General features: G+C 35.6%; 1 protein-coding gene across 5 annotated transcripts in view; it reads right to left on the bottom strand.

The window, feature by feature from the left end:
• The window catches only part of FMN1 (formin 1), a 118416-nt gene extending 107102 nt beyond the window's left edge, over window positions 1–11314 (bottom strand). Inside the window, exons 1-2 of one of the 5 annotated variants that reach the window (XM_058162139.1) lie at window positions 9752–11305; window positions 8722–9160 (exon numbers count right to left, since the gene is read on the bottom strand). In XM_058162139.1, the coding sequence (XP_058018122.1) occupies window positions 8722–9160; window positions 9752–10480 (1168 nt within the window). In that variant the 5' untranslated portion in view covers window positions 10481–11305. Of the gene's footprint in view, window positions 1–8721 lie in introns of all 5 variants that reach the window. The other 4 variants (XM_058162141.1, XM_058162140.1, XM_058162137.1 and 1 more) reach the window with 4 other exon arrangements.
• Window positions 11315–19140: the final 7826 nt, after the last annotated feature.

Raw genomic sequence — 19140 nt, 5'->3', positions numbered from 1 at the left:
ATAATTTTATTTTGCTGCAATTTAAGAAAAGGCAGACATAGCTGCTTCAGTATTTTCTAACGAAATACTTTCCTAGACTTTGACTAGATATACCAAAGGTTGCATTTTCAGACAAAAGAATATGCTCCAGCCCTGCTTGATTAACTTTTCTAAGGGTTTTTATTTTTTATTTTTTTTATTTTGTCATTAAAATATTATTAAAAAGGGGGAAAAAAGAAGACAAGGTAGGTTATCATCCCAAGAATTTTTTAAAAAAAGATCTGGTGCCCTCTACAGTTTGAAGGTTGCAACAATGTCATGCGTAAAAGGCAACAACAGCACGAAAAACATAAGGTCATGGTTTAGAACCACAAAATCTGTCAACATAAGGGGTGCATGGATGTTATGAATTTCACTAACAGAAAAGAAGGATTAGGCAGCCTGTGTTTTGTGAAAGATTTATGCTTGAATAGGAAAATGTGGTCAAAGCAACACTGTTAAATGTTATTAATAAGCATTAAAAACAATGTATGAGATAAAGTTCTGGTAAAAACAAGTGCTGCAATTAAATATGTTTCTTCTCCCTCTTGAAACCAAAGGAGCAGGTTTTTGGGTTTTTTTTGCATCTTTCTGACAACCTATCATTGGCAATTTAGCATGTTGCTACAGGAAGCAAACTTAAGTTTTCTGATATATTCAAGATGAGAGGTGAACATTTGTGATTCTGTTGGTCATATGATTGTGTATATAATAAAATAGCTACATTATTATTGAAAAAACCCTCAACAGAATGCCTTTCTAGAAACTGAAAGGAAAACGTGTAAAATGCATTTTATTGATACTGACTGCAGCACAGAATTCCTATAGATTCCTATAGGTCTCCAACCTTGGCAACTTTAAGACTTGTGGACTTCAACTCCCAGAATTCCTCAGTCAGCAAAGCTGGTCGTGGAATTCTGGGAGTTGAAGTCCATAGGTCTTAAAGTTGCCAAGGTTGGAGACCCCTGCTGTAGATGATTGTTACTAGAAATATAGTCAGTGATTACTGACAAATAAATAGATTAACTGCACGAACTATTTAAAGATACAGTCACCACAAAAGATATCATGAGCTATTCTCTCTAAATGTCTAAAGTATAGTTTGATGGATTCCTGAATGACAGATTGAAGACATTTCTGCAAAAACAGAACCAACTAAAGTGGTGAAGAATTAAGAGATAGTAAGTAGACTGTTTTTGGGGAATATCTATAGATAAGACGAGGTTGAGATTGCCCTTATGTGTCCTGGACAGCTATTCCACCCAAGGAGATTGCAGGACAGTAGTTTCCCATGGTTTGAGTGCTAGAGTTGATGGGAATAGCCATTTTGTTCCTAACCATGTTTGGAAGCTTTTAAAGGGCACTAATTTTGCTAATCTTCACTTGCTAATCGCTTTAGGAAATTGCTCATTAACTACTTCTATGCTATTAGAGTGACAAGTTTGAAAATTCCCTTTGAGACTACCTTTTATCCTGAATGAAAGAAAACATTAATTATAATCCTATGAATTTAAAGAATCTGAAATAAATAGCAAAAAGCTAGCTAAGATTTTGATTTTAGAAAGTTATAAATGGTCCAAGGATCCAGATGAACTTGGGATATTGGAACATTTATAATAAGATTTTGGAATTAATTATAAAAAACAAATTGTTTCTCAGGGAAATAGTTCTGGCTTTGATTTTGTAAGACATAACTGATATGTAACTTCATGATTTTAAAAATTGGACACCAGAGGGACAGAGGCAAAAAATCCCAACCCTCCAAAATGATGCAAAAGTTACAACAAAAATATTGAAGGAGATTTTTAAAGAATGGACTGTGAAATTAGTATCAACATCAACAATGTTAATAAAGATGTTTGTCTCTATGGATAGACTATGTTCAAAATATGTTATTGACAAAATGGCAGATAGAACAGGATTTATCAGACAGAATAGAGATGGTATCAAAAATGGATTTATAAATGCTAGGCAAAAAGAATGACTTGGGAAAGGATTCTTCAGTAGATTGAGAAGAGAAATTGGCTTATGTTTTTTAAAAAATTCAAATTCAAAAGGGAAATACAAACGACAGACCAAGAGAAGGACCTGGATAATTGTTTAATAGTGATTTTCAAGAGGCTTGCTAAAGCCTTGAAGAATCTATATGATGGGACATGTTTGCCAAATTTCAGCTCAATGGGAATAATGGATCCTGGATTTTGGACACATTCTTTAAATTAGTTCATTTGAGGTACTTTTATCCAAAAATTGTGGTCCTATGTTTTGCCTAATTGAAAATGACAAATAGGAGAGTTTTAGTTGTGTATAGATAGAGCCTTGAATGCTGAAAACGCTTTCATATATTTCAAAATGCCATCTTTTGCAATCTGACCCATCCCAAACAACTGAAGTTGTGATTATTTTTATATAGTATTAACAGATTAAAGGAAACTACAATGAAGCAAAATACTGGGGAGGAGTTGGGAGTGGATTAGATAATCTTCTGGATTGTTATCACACAATATTTTCATTCAACAATATCCCAAAAATAATGAAAGCATAATTGTAGCATCACTCCCAAAGCTCTATAGGCAACATCACTATGCATGTATAAAAGAGGCACAGCTTGCATCACAATGCTTCACAATTGTTTATATCACTCCGACATGCCCTAACACATGGGATGAAATAAAGAGAAAAAATTTGGAATAGGGAAGGACTGTGCCTTATATGATCCTTCATCCTTATCTCCATTATTCTGGAGCGACTGCCATTAGACATTGTCCCAATGGAGAAAGGGTCAAGGCTGCTTCTCCAGAACATTGAAGAACAATGTTTCCCAATTATTCACAATTACAGTATTTATCAAATTATGGCACAGTTAAATCACCTTCTAAATTTTTAAATTAACCTTCTGCCAAATCAGCCTGTTCTGATCTCTTCAAATAGTTTTGTCAGTTCATGCTTTCTATGTGCTATCAATTATATTATTACACTCAAGAGAAGCCTAGTGGTCAGCATTGGAAGTTCAAGGACTAAAAATCTATCATAATACCACACATTCAACGCAGTAAAACTTTCACTGATATGATACAAAAACGTAAGTGGGATTCCACTTAATTATTTGTACCAGTGTTTTATCTGAAAGCATAGTAATTGCATGGAACTCTAACAATCACAGCAGCTCAGCAGAAAACTATAGTATATTTAGCTATACTAATGTATTCTGTTTAGCAACCTAAACTAGTAATTCAAAGTGATATCAAAGCAAAACAGTTCAAAAAGAATTTGATGGTCAATTTTAATTTGAAAAACATCTGAATCTGTGCTGAACCGATCTGTTCAGTTTGTGTTATCTGTTTGTGCTAACTAAGAATTGTGCCTCTATGATTCCAATATATTTAGACAGGGCTATAAGTATGAGATAGACTAGAGAAAGGCTAATCTAAGCACTAAAAAATGCAGTATTATGCACATATACTAGAAATCATGAGTTCAGGGTGTGGATATGATCATAAAATTTTCTTTAGTGGAATTCAAGACAAACTGTTTTTGGACATTTGCAATCCTACATATTTCATGTTCTTCAATACAGACAGAGCCCAAGAAATCAGTGAGGAGCCTGATAATCCTGTGGCTTACATACTTAGTACATAAAGCCTAAATTTATTCCTTTTTCTAGTATAAAAAGCTTTGAAAATGTACAATGCAAAGCTGGTTCACTTGGTCAGAAGGACTTCTGAGCTAGCCCTTCCTTCTAATTCAGGAGTGCCCGTGAACCTGAAAACATAGATCCTTTAAGAGTCACTTTAACTTTTAAAAAGTAAGATGAAAAAAAAGATTCAGGCTTATTTTAATGAATAGTAGAGAAGTATGCACTATTTCATTCTGAAATTTTGCACAAAAGACTTCCTAAACGCAACCAAAATATTTAAACAAATGTTTGAATATAATTTTAAATAAATGCAGATGTATGAAAACATATTTCCTTTGTTCTTCAGCATTGGGCATCTGTTTTTCTTCTTCCATGCAATCATATTTTATTGTGACATTTTAATTTACAAGCTCCCTTTTTTGCAACTGTTTTTTTTTAATGAATGGAAAGTGGTTTCTGATTTTAGTCCTTTGATGTGGTAGGGTGAGGGGGTCAAAATCAGCAAAATGGCAGATGCAGCATCTCCATCTAAGTCCCACCACTTTTGTATGTTCCTGTAATGCCAATGCACATATAAAAGCAGTGGAGCTTGGATTGGAATGCTTTGTCTGCCATCTTGACTGTTTTGCAGAAGCCACGGCTCCTGTGTATATACCCTAAAAGGGAACTGAATGTATTGTCACTGGAAACCAAGAATCAATTCTTATTACTATAAATTTTTAAAAAGTAAAATATGTACCTAGAAGATGGTTAATATGCATCAGCTTATAAAACAAAGGAGTGAGTGAGAAGGATACTTATCTGCCTTGATCTTTTATTATAAGAGTAAGGAAAGAGAAACTCTGTCAAGCTTTCAATATTTGGTTATTATAGCCTATAAAAATAAATGAGAATTCCAATGGCCATTGTAGAGATTCCATTCTTTAAAGGATTGACACCTGAGCAAAACAAATCATCAGCCCTGCTTAAAACTGATTCATCATGAAACACAAAAATCATTCTAGCATCACCAAGAATGCATCACCTGATCTAACAATTAGAAAGCAGCTATTTTAAAATTCTGAGTATTACATAAAAAGTAATGTGAATGTAAAACTAGACAAAATAATAATAAATACCCCACAAATTAGAACTGTGTTTCTAACCTCTGCAACTTTAAGATGTGTGGACTTCAATTATCAGAATTAGAATAATTGTTAGAATAAACATTCTACCTATACAGAAAATATTTCAATGGCAATTGATTGCTAGGTTAGAACCCTGTCTAAAAAACAAAACTTATTGAGAGACAAAAAAAGAAGAAGAAAAAGATGAGCTTCTAATAAATGAAACAGAGGGAAAGACAAACAGCATCAATTTTAGATAGATAAGCAGCCCAATGGCCTTTTGGGCCTGTTGAGAGCACATAGAATAGCCATAAGAGATTAGCCTACTCACATTAGAGTTGTCATGGAAGACACACCCAGCCACAAATTGTGGAGTAAGTGACATAATCTCCTAACTATCTAATATCACCGTGGACTCAAAGACATTCTTGTAAATCCAGACAATGCTAGGGGTTTTATCTTAGATTACTTTGGAGTCTAGTTCTGTCTTTAAAACCTCTATGGCTACTGGCCTAAAAGCAGAATATTCAAGTTCATATGATGTTTTTCTTCACTTGATTTGAAGCTTCATGGAGTCTTTCTTTTCCTATATGAGAAAACAGCCTTTGGTCTTGAGGATAACTAGCAATCAAGACTCCCAGCATAAATATTGCATAAATTTTTAAACTACTGTATCAGATCATCATTGCCTATCAACGGCCTATTTGAATTCTGGGAGCATTCAACAAAACATTTATTACATATAGTTGTTTCTCAGGATCTTTTTAAAAGGTTTGTTTCCATGTGATTTATATGTTTAAGCTTCCTTAAACTTTAGAAAGGGGACAAATTACTGTTTTTAATAAGTGAAAACTCCTTTCATTACCTTTTTGAATGAATTCATGGTTTTAGAATGTGTCAGAAATTTAGTCTATTAGTTTGGTATTTTATTACTATGATTCAGATAGTATCATCATTAATTTAGGTCAAATTAGGTTCTATTTTATTAGTTATATGTTGTTTTATTTATTTGTATCCTACAAATATTTATTATTCTGACAAATAACTCAAGGTGGCGAACATATCCAACATATTTTCCTCCTCTTATTTTCCCCAAACAACCCTATGAGGTGGTTGAACTGAGAGAGTGACTGGCCCAAAGTTACCCAGCTGGCTTTCATGAGTAAGGCGGCACTAGAACTCAGAGTCTCCCATTGTCTAGCATGGTACCTTAACTACTAGACCAAACTGGCTCTCTTATACTTTTTTTGATTAATATACTGAATCCTCGAAAGAACATTTCATATACTTAAAAGGACATTTATAAACTCCTTTAGTGATTATGTGAAAAATTGTTAGTTTGGGTTTCACTCAAGCTTCATTCCCTTTGTTCCTTTCAAATAATTGGCTTTTATCAGAAAGACATTTTATGTAGGGGGAAAAATGCCAACTGTTGCTGAATGCTTATGGGAAAACTAAAACTGGAGACGTTGTCTCACAGGATTTGTTCAGAACACATCAACCGACATCGTATCAGCTGCCTGCTTTCCATGGAGCCAGTAAAAGGTCTTTTTTGTTTTATAAACTCATTATGCCAAGAATATCACATAGGAACTTATCACAAGACTTTCTGACTAACTTCATTTGATTAAGCTTGTTTCCTTTGAAGATCAAAGATCCAGTTTCACATGCTAGCTACAACAAAAGGAGTGAAACGTTAGCTGGACCAAGGCAGAGGGTGGCAGGCAGCAGTAGTAGCAGAGTAGCATTTCCTCCATACTAATTCAAATAGCCCCTTTTCCTGTCAAATTAATTTCCACTGTTTTAGGAAATATTCTTCTGTAAGACACCATCCACTTAGTTAATAAAACTATAAAAGTAGTGAGTGCTTCAGAAACTAGACATGGAACTTTTATACATGATTATATGAGGACAAAACTATCCAAACCTAAAATGAAGCAGACATGTAAGCAGAGAGGAGAAAAAACAGGACTCTTGTTGAAGAGATCCCTTTGAGGAGGTAGATAAGAAAAAAACAAGTTGTTAAGGAATCAAAGGAGAAAGGTCACCTTAAGCAGACAATGGAGGCTAGGTCTGAGAACAGAGAACCCATCCCCCAATCCCACTGTCGAATACCAGGCTTGTAAATTAATAAAGCAAGTAATTTGGGGAATAAAATGGGTCTTAATGCCAATCCTCTCTTCAGCTGTCCTGGATCCATCCCTCTATCTAGTGTCTGGTAGACTATTTGAGAAGGAGGTGGGTAATTGGGGATGATGTTCTCTCTCTCTCCCTCCCCCCCTCTCTCTCTCTGTGTATGTGTGTGTGTGTGTGTGTGAGAGAGAGAGAGAGAGAGAGAGAGCACATGTATTTTGTCATTAGTTTTGTTGCTACTTGGAATTCCTTGGGTCTCTGTGTATTGTTGGTGGAAAGTGATTTGTGTGAGTTCCTAATTATTTCCCAGCTGCTGACCAGGAACGTGTACTACAAGATCCATATGCATCATCTGGTTGTGAGTACATGAATGAGGGATCATAAGCCGCATGTAACAACGATCGGCACTGAGATATAGGCATTAAATCTAAAGAAAACTCAGAGGACAGCTAGGCAGGAGATAGAATAAGAGAAGGCTCAAAGCGAAGTCATAAAATTCATCCCCAAAAGAGTAATGGTTAAATGAATAGAAGAGAATTTTTTATTGGTCAAGTATGATTGGACACACAAGGAATTTATCTTTGGTGCATACACTTTCAGTGTAAATGGGTAAATACAGTGTAAATGTACCCATTTACACTGTATTTACCCATTTACACTGAGAGCACAAGCAAGCAGCCAGTTATACAAGACACTAGACAGGACAGCAGAAAAAGGAAGAAACTGACTAACAGGCAGGATGGCCCTGTTGATCTTAGCTATTGCAGTGATAGTTCACATTATTTTATGATTCTGCATGTGTTGATTGCAATCTATAGAAAAACAAGTTGGAAAAAAATAAAAAACCATACTTCAAGAGCAAAATTAGGAAACTAATCATACTGAGGAAAAGACCTAGGACAAGTTTGTGAAGGTTATAAAGAGACTGATTTTGACAATGGCCAACATAGCCCAGTGTCAAAGCCAATCACACTTCTGCCAATTCTCTCATTCAGTGGCATCCACCTGGTCTGTTTGCGTATACGTGTGTCAAGCTCTGCAAGATCAAAGCGTTCCCTTTTTTCATGCCCTTCCTTCCTTGATTAGAATGGAACTTACCCTGAAATGCACACATATCCAGAATTCTCATTTTAAATTAGAAAGCTCAGATAATTATTTACAATTTGTAGTGCTTTAACATAATTTCAGATAGCAAATATATGCTGGAGCAGAAAGGCAGAATATAAATAGAATGAATAAATAAGCAAATGAACGGCTAAATAAATAAAAGTCTGAGAACTCCTGACCAACATATAGTAGCAACCCATCTGAAACCTGTTAGGATGAGAAAAGATGATGTACAAACAATTCAAAGTGCTACTACTGGATAACAAAACTTTTATTTGCACAACTTCTATCCTCTACTTCTGCCTAAGCACTCTACTATATGATCAGCAGCACTGATTTAACTAGAGCTGAGAATTGGTTGGGGATTCATTTCTTTTAAAAATATTTTTTTAGTTTCATTCTTCTGTGTTTTGTAAAGAGGAAAAATATATATGCCAAAACAAGAACATTGCTATACCTGAAGAGAAGCTTTGGAGGCAAAATAAATAAATATATAAATGAAATAGCAGCCCAAACAAAAAAATTTTAAAAAGTAAATGTGGGGGGGGGAAAAAAGAACTACAACAGTTTAAATAAGCTGAATGTCACTCATACTATCAAGGAAACACATCTGTTTTTTAATTGCCCATCTCCAGTAATTAATCTGGGAGAATATGCTAAAAAGTTTCTGAGCAGATGTGCTTCATTTTGGCATTATACCTATAGTAAAATTGGACTAACCTGAAAGCAGTTGATGCTGAGATTGAACACTGATTTTTTCCTGAGAGCTGCTTCTTTCAGAGTTATCCTTACTGATACCTCGAGATAGTCCTTGTTGTCTTGTAAAAAGGCTGGGATCTCCACTTCCAGAAACCTTGAGATGCCTCTGTGCTTCCAAGTCACTGCACAATGACATATCTGAAGAAGAATGTCTCGCAGCACAATGGCCAACAGATTCATTTTCAAGATCAAGGGCAGTCAGTGGAAGAATTCGGTGGTGTAACTTCAGACTTGGCGGACTTGAGGATAAAGGAGAAGGCAGGGGAGACATCTGTGTATATGTATTGGATGAAGGATATGACCGATTAAAAACATTGCTAATAGCTACTAAAGACGGAGAGGGTGTTTTTTTCTCCTCCTGCTTATTGTTGGTTCTCTGCTGGCAAATCTCAGGTGGTGTCTGCAAGAATAAGGTCAAGTGATTATTATTCTTCTGGGGCAGTTCAGTTCGTTTTTCTCTATTTTCATGTGAAAAGCTGGATGGGCTTGTAGCACACTGTAATTTCTTCCATTCTGTGGATTCGTCTAATCTGTCAAACTGTATAACTTTCTGCAAGGTTTTATTGACTGCTTTCACTGGGCTACATGCTTCCTCAAACAAATAATCTTGTTCTACTTTAGATTGTTGAGGAACTCCTTCATGACCTATCTCACTGGTAGCACCTAAACCAGTTGATAATTTGTTTTCTTCACTGGTGGCACAAGACACCTGACTGTATCCTGCAGCATCTTTCGTGTCTTGTCTTTTTAAAAGCTCTCCAATTTCAGATGTACCTTTGCAGATCCCTGCAATATGGCTATAATCACACCTCTCTTCAGATGTTAACTTTTCTTGGAAAGTATTCAGCAAAGGGCTGCTCTGCTGAACGGCTTTAAACGTACCCTCTACCTCATCTAACAGACTATGGCTGGAATGTGCAAAACAGTGCCCAAAAACTATGTTGTCATATTCAGAGAAAGAAACAGAGAGATCTGAATCAGATTCCAATACCTGACAGTCCTCAAGTAAGCACTGTTTTCTCTTTGATAGTTCTGCAGGTTTATTCCCATCTGATAATTCACCTTTGTATTCCACCTTCCTCTCATCAGAACACATGAAACATCTGGAGGAATCATCAGAATGATATCTGTCACTTCCTGATAAAGCTTCCTTGTAGTGTAATGCCGGAGGATCCAAAGTTGCAGATATCTTCCTTTTGATATTCTTGTTTATGAATTCTTCAATGCTCTCTCTCCGTTTGCTAGATTTTCTTCTTTTTCTGTTTTTCAGACTAGACTTCTGTGTGGATCCAGAAAAAGAGTCTGACTGATCCTTGAAATCCAGCTTCTCCTCTTTATATTTCAAATGTTCTGAAACTTGTTCCAGTTTTCCATCCTGGTTTCCCATTTTAACTCCAAGTATGTGGCTTGAACTAAGGAGAGTTGTCAAGATTCTATCTTTTTCAGCATTTAGTTTGTACAACTCAGTGAGAATATTCTCAGTAGTTGTTTGTTTAAAGAAGATTTCGCCAATGTGTTCGCAGCTCTGCCCTTGTGATCCAACCCCTTCTGAGTCTTCTTTCACTTGATAGCAGTTATGAAAACATTTACTGGATTTATCCAGAGTTACACAGCCCTTGTATGTGAATCCTGTGACTTTGCCCCTCGGAAGATAGAAACTGACATAGCAAAGTTCCATAATGGGCCTATGCAACTGGAGGACCGTGTGAGTGCCTTCCATTATGCTTACCTAATTAATCAGGCATTAAAGTTATGAGATCAACATTTCTAATTTTGCATGACACATCATGTGATGCAAAGAAAGAAAAGAGGCTTCTGACTAATCTTCCATGGTGATGTTTCCTGCAGAAAGAAAAAAAAAGGAGACTGTAAAAAAGTAAAAAGCGAGTTCACAATGGAACAAATTTTGAACTAAGAATTTTACATTATTATCTATATTTTTAAAATCTTTGTAGGAGGCTAAAATGTACAGGGCATGCATATAACGGAGCATACTAGTTGCTTATTTATGACATTTGGATTCAGTCTGTAGTGGTTAACAATAGTTAGCAACATCAGAACCAAATGGAGCAACATTAGTAATCCAGTGGATTTACAGCATTGTTTAGACATTGGACTGCCATTGAAAATTGGTCAAAAATTTTAGAGGGTGCAAATGTTGACTAGGTATATTTATATCAAGACGGGTTTATATTAAAATCTTCACTTCTGTCAGTTCACTTCTGGATCAAATTGAAGATGCTTATATCTTTAAACCTCTAAATATCTTGGAAGTGAGAGACTTGAAGGAACAAATTCATTTCATATTAATTTGCTTGCAATTTAAGTTCTTCTGCCAAGATCCTTCTCCATAATTCAGCAACACAGAAAACGATATCCTTAGAAATTGTAACTTGGTGACAGAATGTCCTTCTGATTACTTGATACGACAGTGAAAATCAAGTAAGGCATTTTTTTAACCTATTAATTATTTAAATAAATGGCAATGATTAAATCTGTAATTGATTTTAATTATTAGATTGGGACACCCAGGGCAACTGATGGACCCTGATGGGTTTCAGAGGGAGATAGGGACTATAACTGAAGATCTGCTACACAGTTCTGCCAAAACTTAGGACAAATGTGGCTTTAGATAGGATTGCACCCATGACCACTCCTGACCCACGGACCTCATCATGATCTATGGTATAAGAGGAACTGAGAGGGATTAAATGAAACAAGAGACATCTAGAGTGCTGCTGGTAGAAGACAAAGTATTAACTTGATTGAATCTTTTATTAAAGCATAAATTAAAAGATTTATTAAAGTCTAAATTAAAAGATTATTAAATATTTTTAATAAAAGATTTTATTAAATATTTTATTAAAGCCTATCTTGTGGCAGCAAAGCAGAAATACTTCTCCACACTAATTGCATCTGCAAATAATCACACAGTAGCCCTCTTTAAGGTGATTTGATTCCGCCTGGTAAGGACTCAGAGGTCTGTATCTGCAAGAATATACTGAAGAACTTGCAGATTTTGTGGCAATTAAAGTGACTTGGATTTCCATTTTCAGTTTCATATTTGCATGGATACTGGTCCAGCGGAGATCCCTGGGGTATTACCCAGTTATCTTGGAATGGTTTGACTCTGTTGCTCCAGAGGAAATGAACATGACCCTAGTGAATGTGACCTGAACCATATGGGTTTAGATATATGTCTTCCCTGGGTGGAAACAGCCTCCTGGAAAGTGACATTGGGGGGCAGGGTGGGGGGTAATGGCAATGATCAATTCATCTTTGGATGAGAGAGTGATGCCCCAGCCCTTCAAGTAGGCTATTGTTCACCCCCTTCTTAAGCCATTGCTAGTTCTATCCTGATGGACAATTTTCATCCTGTCTCCAGCTTTGCCTTGCTGGGAAAGATTGTTGAGAAGATGGTCGCATTGCAGCTCCAATAGATGAAGTAGATTATCTGGATCCTTTCATGGCTTAGGCCTATTCCTGGATCAACATGCCCTTGTCACAGTCCCAGTGTCCCAATAACCTCTTGTTTGGACTATTGTAATGTGTTCTATATGGGGCTGGCCTTGAAGAGTATTCAGAAACTTCAGCTGGTTCAAAATGCAGTGGCCCACATAGTTTTGTGCGTGTCTCACCTTTTTTGTGGGAGTTGTATTGGCTGCTGATTTGTTTTTGGGTCCAATTCAAGTGCTTGCTAACACTTTAAAGGCCTACATGATTTGTGCTCTGGTTATTTGAATGTCTGTCTCTTCCCAATTGCATCTATCCAGCCTATTACTAAGGCAGGATATGTTGTGAGTCCCATATATTAGAGAAGAACCAAGAAAAAGGGCCTCATCAGTGGTGGCTCCTTCCCTATGGAATATCATTCTCTTGGAGATAAGATTAACCTCCACTTAATGTTTTTCAAAAAGGCCCTGAAGATACAGTTTGGCACTGGTCTGGGGAAACCCAGGTTGATGCAAAACTGATCACATGGCTGGTTGGTATTTGTTGTTGCTGGGGGAACAGGTGGAGGTATGTGGGTTCTATACTGTGGTTTTTTAATTTAGTAAGCTGCCCAGAATCAGCGTGTGTGAGAAGGGTGGTTGTATAAATTTGTTTAATAAATAAATAGCAATTGCATTTCTATTATGAGTTGGCTGTGCAAACTTAAATACTTTATACATTTACGTAAGCATGAATGTTTATCAGATTTTCATTTATCAGATTGTTTTTCCCAGCTATATCCTTGGATAATAAATGCAGCATGATTTCCCTTTCCACGTTGCATTTAGAACTTGCAGTAAAAAATATTATAGTAGTTCTTATTATGGCTTAATGAGCATACTAGGCAGCTTGCTGTACATAATTTGTAAGGATTCTAAATTTAACTTCTCAGTAAACAATTTAGATTCATCTGATTACATGAAAAACTACCATAAATAATCTACCAGGAGCGCATTAAGACTCTTGGAGGTCCTAAGCACAATTATCTTTGTAGTCTGTCATTGTAGTGATCATCTGGATGCTGAGAGTTATAAGGTTTTCCCAGGACGTCATTATTTTAATACATTATAGGGAATAAAATCCACATTGTATCTGCAATATGTACAAACACATATATATGCACATAGGAATAATACCTTAAATATATTTATTTTTAGGAGAGGATATACAAATGTTGATTTTGCTGTTAATTTCATGTATTTTTTAAAAAATTTAAAATGTGTTGTAGACCCTGCAGGCATGAAATTTAGTTTCAGAAGTACAAGCTACATTTCTCTTAGTTAAATTATGCTCGGTTCAGCAATTTTTACACCCTTCTCCATAAAGTTCTTTTCAAAAATAATTATGGTGATCACAAGTAGTCTTCGACATATGACCATAATGGTGCTTGCCCATCACAGCTGTAAATTGTGATAACTGTAAAGCAGATCGTTCACATGACTCACCCAATTTTATGAACTTTTCTGTGGCAGTTGTTAAATGAATGCTGTGACTGTTAAGTGAATTAAGGTTCACGCTGGGCCATTTTATGAAAATCGGAAGTAAATGCCGGTTTTTGGCAAAAACAATCTAAAAGGTGATCATTTGACCATGAGATATTTCAAATGACTGTAAATGTGGACAAGGTGCCAAGGTCCTGAAATGCAATCACATGACCATCAGAATTTCAGAACTGAGCCATTAGAATCCCCAGGAGGGGATAATCCACTGTCATCTCATAATTTGAGGATTACCTTTATCTTAAATATTAAATATTGGGAAGATCTTGGTCCTTGTATCACACAGAAACCGAAAACAACAAATGAAATGTTTGTTTTAAAATAAATATGAACTAGCCATGAGTAAAAATGTTTTGATCTTTAAATTTAATAAAGAAGCATCTCATTTCTGATGGTGATTCAACCATAGTTTTATTCTCTGCTTCTTTTCTTGTCTAATTAAAAATAACAATTTGATATATGTGCTAATAGCATGGCAGAAGCAATAGAGAGAGTAATCATATTATGCTTCTTTTAATTTAATTTCTCTAACAGATATGTATTATATCTTATAAAGTTCTGCTTCATGTTGAGGAACATTGTGTATGTTCTTTAATGAACTTCTCAGACTATTTCCATCACAGCAAAATTGACAGGCAATTATTTTTGTAAAAGAAATTAAAAAGAAAACAAAAGAGATGGTACATCTCGTGTATCATGTTTTTTCAAAGACAGATACACTCCATTCTTTTGACGTCCATATTTTTTCAAGTAAGATTTGCCATTGCCTTTCAAGAGGATGCATTACTCTTCATCTTCCTCTAAGTGATGAATATCCAGCAGGTTGAAGAATAATTTTATTTATCATCACCTATTAGATTTATAGCCCACTGGACTCCAGAACAACTCCAAGAAGCTTACCATTTTAAAAAAATAGAAAAACAATAAAGAGAAAATCTGAAGAGTCCAAACAACCATATCCCATACACCAAAATAACAATAACAACAACTCTACCACAAATAGGGCTTCACAAATGATCTATCTCAAAGCCTGGGAAAACTGCCAAGTTTTTAAAGACTTCCTGAATATCATCCGGGTGGAAGCTACTTAGATCTTTTTTCCCCAAAAAGCTATTTATAAAAGCAAGATCCATAGAAAAAAATGTACTAAACTCCCCCACAACCTACCCACTATTTAGATAACATAGAAAACAATGTTTGATGTCTTGTTAAATCCCATCAAGCTTGACTTCTGGAGACCGCATAGAAATAACCATTTGATTTCTCTGACAACAGTTTAGAAGAGGTTTCTAGAGGAATTAAAAAAAAAACTTTATACACTATCACACACTACAGGCTTCCTACAGGCTTTTCAGTGTAATTTAAAATGTTGGTGTTAAAGAGACATGGTGGCACAGTGGTTAGTTAGAATAGAGCCTTGCTGGTGCAGTAGTTAGAATGCAGTACTACAGGGCAGGGGTGAAATCCAGCAGGTTTTGACATGTTCTGGAGAACCGGTAGTGGAAATTTTGAGTAGTTTAGAGAACCGGCAAATACCATCTCTGGCTGGCCCCAGAGTGGGGTGGGAATGGAGATTTTGCAGTATCCCTCTCCTGCCACGCTCACCAAGCCATGCCCACCAAGCCACATCACATCCACCAAGCCACGCCCACAGAACCGGTACTAAAAAAAATGGATTTCACCACTGCTGCAGGGCTAACTCACTGCTCACTCCAGGAGTTAGATTCTGACTGGCTCAAGGATGACTCAGCCTTCCATCCTTCCGAGGCCAGTAAAATGAGGACCAAGATTGTTGGGGACAATATGATGATTCGGTAAACCACTTAGATAAGGAGGTAAAGTACAATGAGGTGATATATAAGTCTAAATGCTATTGCTATTGCTAAAGCACTTTATGGCTTAGCACCAAGTTATCTTGGCCAGTTCAATCTTGCCAGGTAGTTTCTCAGGAGATATGGAAAACCAAGACACAAAAGGGTTGCTTTTCTGCAGCAGTGCCAACTCCTTGGCCTCCCATTGGAAAGTAGACTAGCCCTGACTTAGTTGCCTTCCAGAACCATGTGAAGATAGCATTCTTCCAGAGGGCATTTGGGATCCTATGTTTATCTGTTTAAGTAATATTATTAGAGCAGTATAACATTCTTCCAAATTATTTATGTTTTTAGCTAAGATTAGGGCATCCAGATGTTTGGATCTGGGCTACAAAAATCTGGATGATCACCACATGACTGCAAAGATTGAAAAGGTTGCTGATTTTTTAAACTCCTGTATCTTAATTTAAGAAGATGCTTCATTTTGTTGTGACATAGAATTTAATCAGGCTCTTTTTGATTGCTGGAAATGGTTGCATTTTGTCCTTTTATGTATTTAATAGTAAATTGCCTCAACCAGACATTGATTCGAGGGGAATTTTTTTAAAAAGTTTGGAAAAAAGCTATGATGATCAAGGTTCTACTCTTTTCTTTGTTAGATATGACTTGCCTAATTCTAATCATAATTTCAATTAGTAAATCATGGCTGCTTAAAGAAAAAAGGAAGACTCTTAATATAGCACAGATCAAAACTGATCCTATGTATCAAAAATCAAAAACTCCTAATATAACCACGGTCCCACCTGTCAATGACTACTTCAGCTTCAATCACAACAATATACGAGCACACAACAGATACAAATTTAAGGTAAATCGCACCAAACTCAACTGCAGAAAATATGACCAGCAACATAGTGGTCAATGCCTGGAATGCACTACCTGACTCTGTGGTTTCATACCAACCCCCCCCCCCAAATGTTAACCTTAGGCTGTCTACTGTTGACCTCACCCCATTCCTAAGAGGTCTTTAAGGGGTGTGCATAAGAGCGCCAGTGTGCCTACCATCCCTGTCCTAATGTTCTCTTTAATTGTGTTCATTTTATGTATTCAGTTCATGCTTATGCTTATATATATTATCTAATACGTACTCAACAAATAAATAATAAATAAAGCTGACTCAGATTCAAAATATAAAACTGCTTCTTCTCATGGTTGACGGCATATATGCCAATGTCAGTTTAATGCAGAAAAATTGGCATGTAGGGAAATCTATTCTGTACATTTAATAGCTAAGAAATATAATTATGTATTTTTAAATTTTAAATATAGTTTAGTTATGCCTCACCAATGTTAGCTAAACATGGTTGATCTTGAAGGCTAAGCAGGCTGTATTTAGTTTGGGGATTGGGATCTGCTGAAATTTTAGAACTTTTGACTGGATAGAGAAGTTAAAAAAAAAAGAAAACGATCCATAAAAAATTATATGGATACTGTAACAGGAGATGATCTAGACGTGAGTACATTCTTTCTCGGCCATATTTTGTTGAGTAAATCACAATCAGCTGGGTTTGCATGCTAAAGAATGAATCACAGTGGTTAAATTCATGCAACTTATTAAGGTGAAAGCAATCCCACTCCCACCAATGATGATTCTTTTATATGTAAAACAGATCTGCACAGTACTTAAAGTTCTAACTTCTACTGATTCTGTCTTCATTGGGAACTGAAATTCAGATCAGTTTTCTTTGGATACATTAGCAACAATAGAACAGATTAATAAGTTAATCAAATAAAGATAAATAAAAACAACTGTTTTTAATCTCTAAAGTTCCTTCTTCTCCAAAATACATCCTTTGTTAATGTATTGCTTCATATCTATTTTACTTAAGCAGAATATTTAAAATGCTTCCAAGAAATAATAAATTGTTTCAACTCCTACCCTCAAAACGACGCTATAGGGCTCTGTACACCAGAACAACAAGGACAGTTTTTTCCCGAATGCCATCATTCTGCTAAACAACTAATTCCCACAACACTGCCAAATTAACTACTAAGACTGTATTACTATTCTTCTTCTCTTCCTTCCTAGTATGATCTCTTCCCACTTATGGCTGTATCCATGTTGCTTGTATCTTTACAACTTATATTGTTTTTATTGTTTCCTAGTATGATTTGATTGCTTATTAGTATCAGATGACTGTCACTAAGTGTTGTATCTTATGATTCTTGATGAATATATTTTATTTTTTCTTTATGTACACTGAGAGCACCAAAGACAAATTCTTTGTGTGTCCAATCACACTTGGCCAAAAAAGAATTCTATTCTAAAACAAAAACCTCACATTTATCTGTTTCATAATATTGTGCTGGGTCAGAAACAAGAAAAAGATTAAGTGCAAATCGAAAGCCAAAGAAAAAGTAATTATGGACAAAAGAAAATATCTAGAGGGTATAGAGGTTCAACCACATTAGTGATTTTATTTCAGCCAAGTAATTAGCCATATAAAGCCTATTTATACTGTACCATGGTTTTCTAGCCAACTAGTTCATCTTGCAGTCCCAGAGTGTTGGAAGTTTAAAATTTACAATTTCAACTATTCCAATGGCACCGTAGGTTGTGGAAGGCTGTGTGACAATTTGTGAAAGGCTAAACTGGGGCTTGGTTGTCTGCCTTTTGATGGGCTGCTCTGAGTCGCTCTGTTTTCTATTCCCTATAGCTTCATTCTATTTTAGATCAGTAGATCTACTGGATATGTAGGAATTTTTTTTCATTGGCAATCAACCACTCTATTTATGATGCTAGAATTATACTAGTCGTACTTCTGTATACACACATTTTCAAAACTTTGAGCATCAAAAGAGAATATCGATTATATGATTCAGTGCCATATAAAGCCAATAAATAAATTAATACATGCCAGTCTTATTTCACAGGGTCTGTACAAGTTTTAAGCCAGTTAAACATGTCACACCATGAATTCAAATACAGTGGTATCTTGGTACTCTTCATTAATTAGTTCCGGGAGCCGTGATGACTACCAAAAATTATGAGTACCAAATAAATTTTGCCATAAGGAATAATGTAGTGAATCACAAGATAGCTGACACCAACAAGTTCTAGCTTGTCTGTTGAGTACCAAACAAATAATGAGGGGCATTGTTTTCACATCAAAATGCATTGAATATCATATTTAACAAGTTTCAAAGCAGTTGAGTACCAAGTTACCATTGTAAAATGAAAGAAGAAACCAATATTGCAAAAACAAGAGAGACTGAAGCATCAAATGGATCACATTATATAACTAGTGGATTATTAATGCTTTTTCAATCATAAATCATATCACTCACTTGTTTTGGAATGTGAAGTCCCAATTTCAGGTGGAATAAAATGTTCACCTTTTAGATCAGAATTTAATGTCCAATTACTAAGTTATTTGGCATTCTTCAAGTCACACAAAACTCAATTCTCCTTATAATAAAAATATTAAATCATAACAAAAACACTTTAATAATAAGCCACTTCAGAAATCAAATATGTGGCACGTTTTTAAATTCTTCAGAACTTTCTAAATGACATG

Source organism: Ahaetulla prasina, chromosome 1, assembly GCF_028640845.1.
Source record: "Ahaetulla prasina isolate Xishuangbanna chromosome 1, ASM2864084v1, whole genome shotgun sequence".
Taxonomy (NCBI): Eukaryota; Metazoa; Chordata; class Lepidosauria; order Squamata; family Colubridae; genus Ahaetulla; species Ahaetulla prasina.
This window is presented reverse-complemented; position numbering and strand designations above follow the sequence as displayed.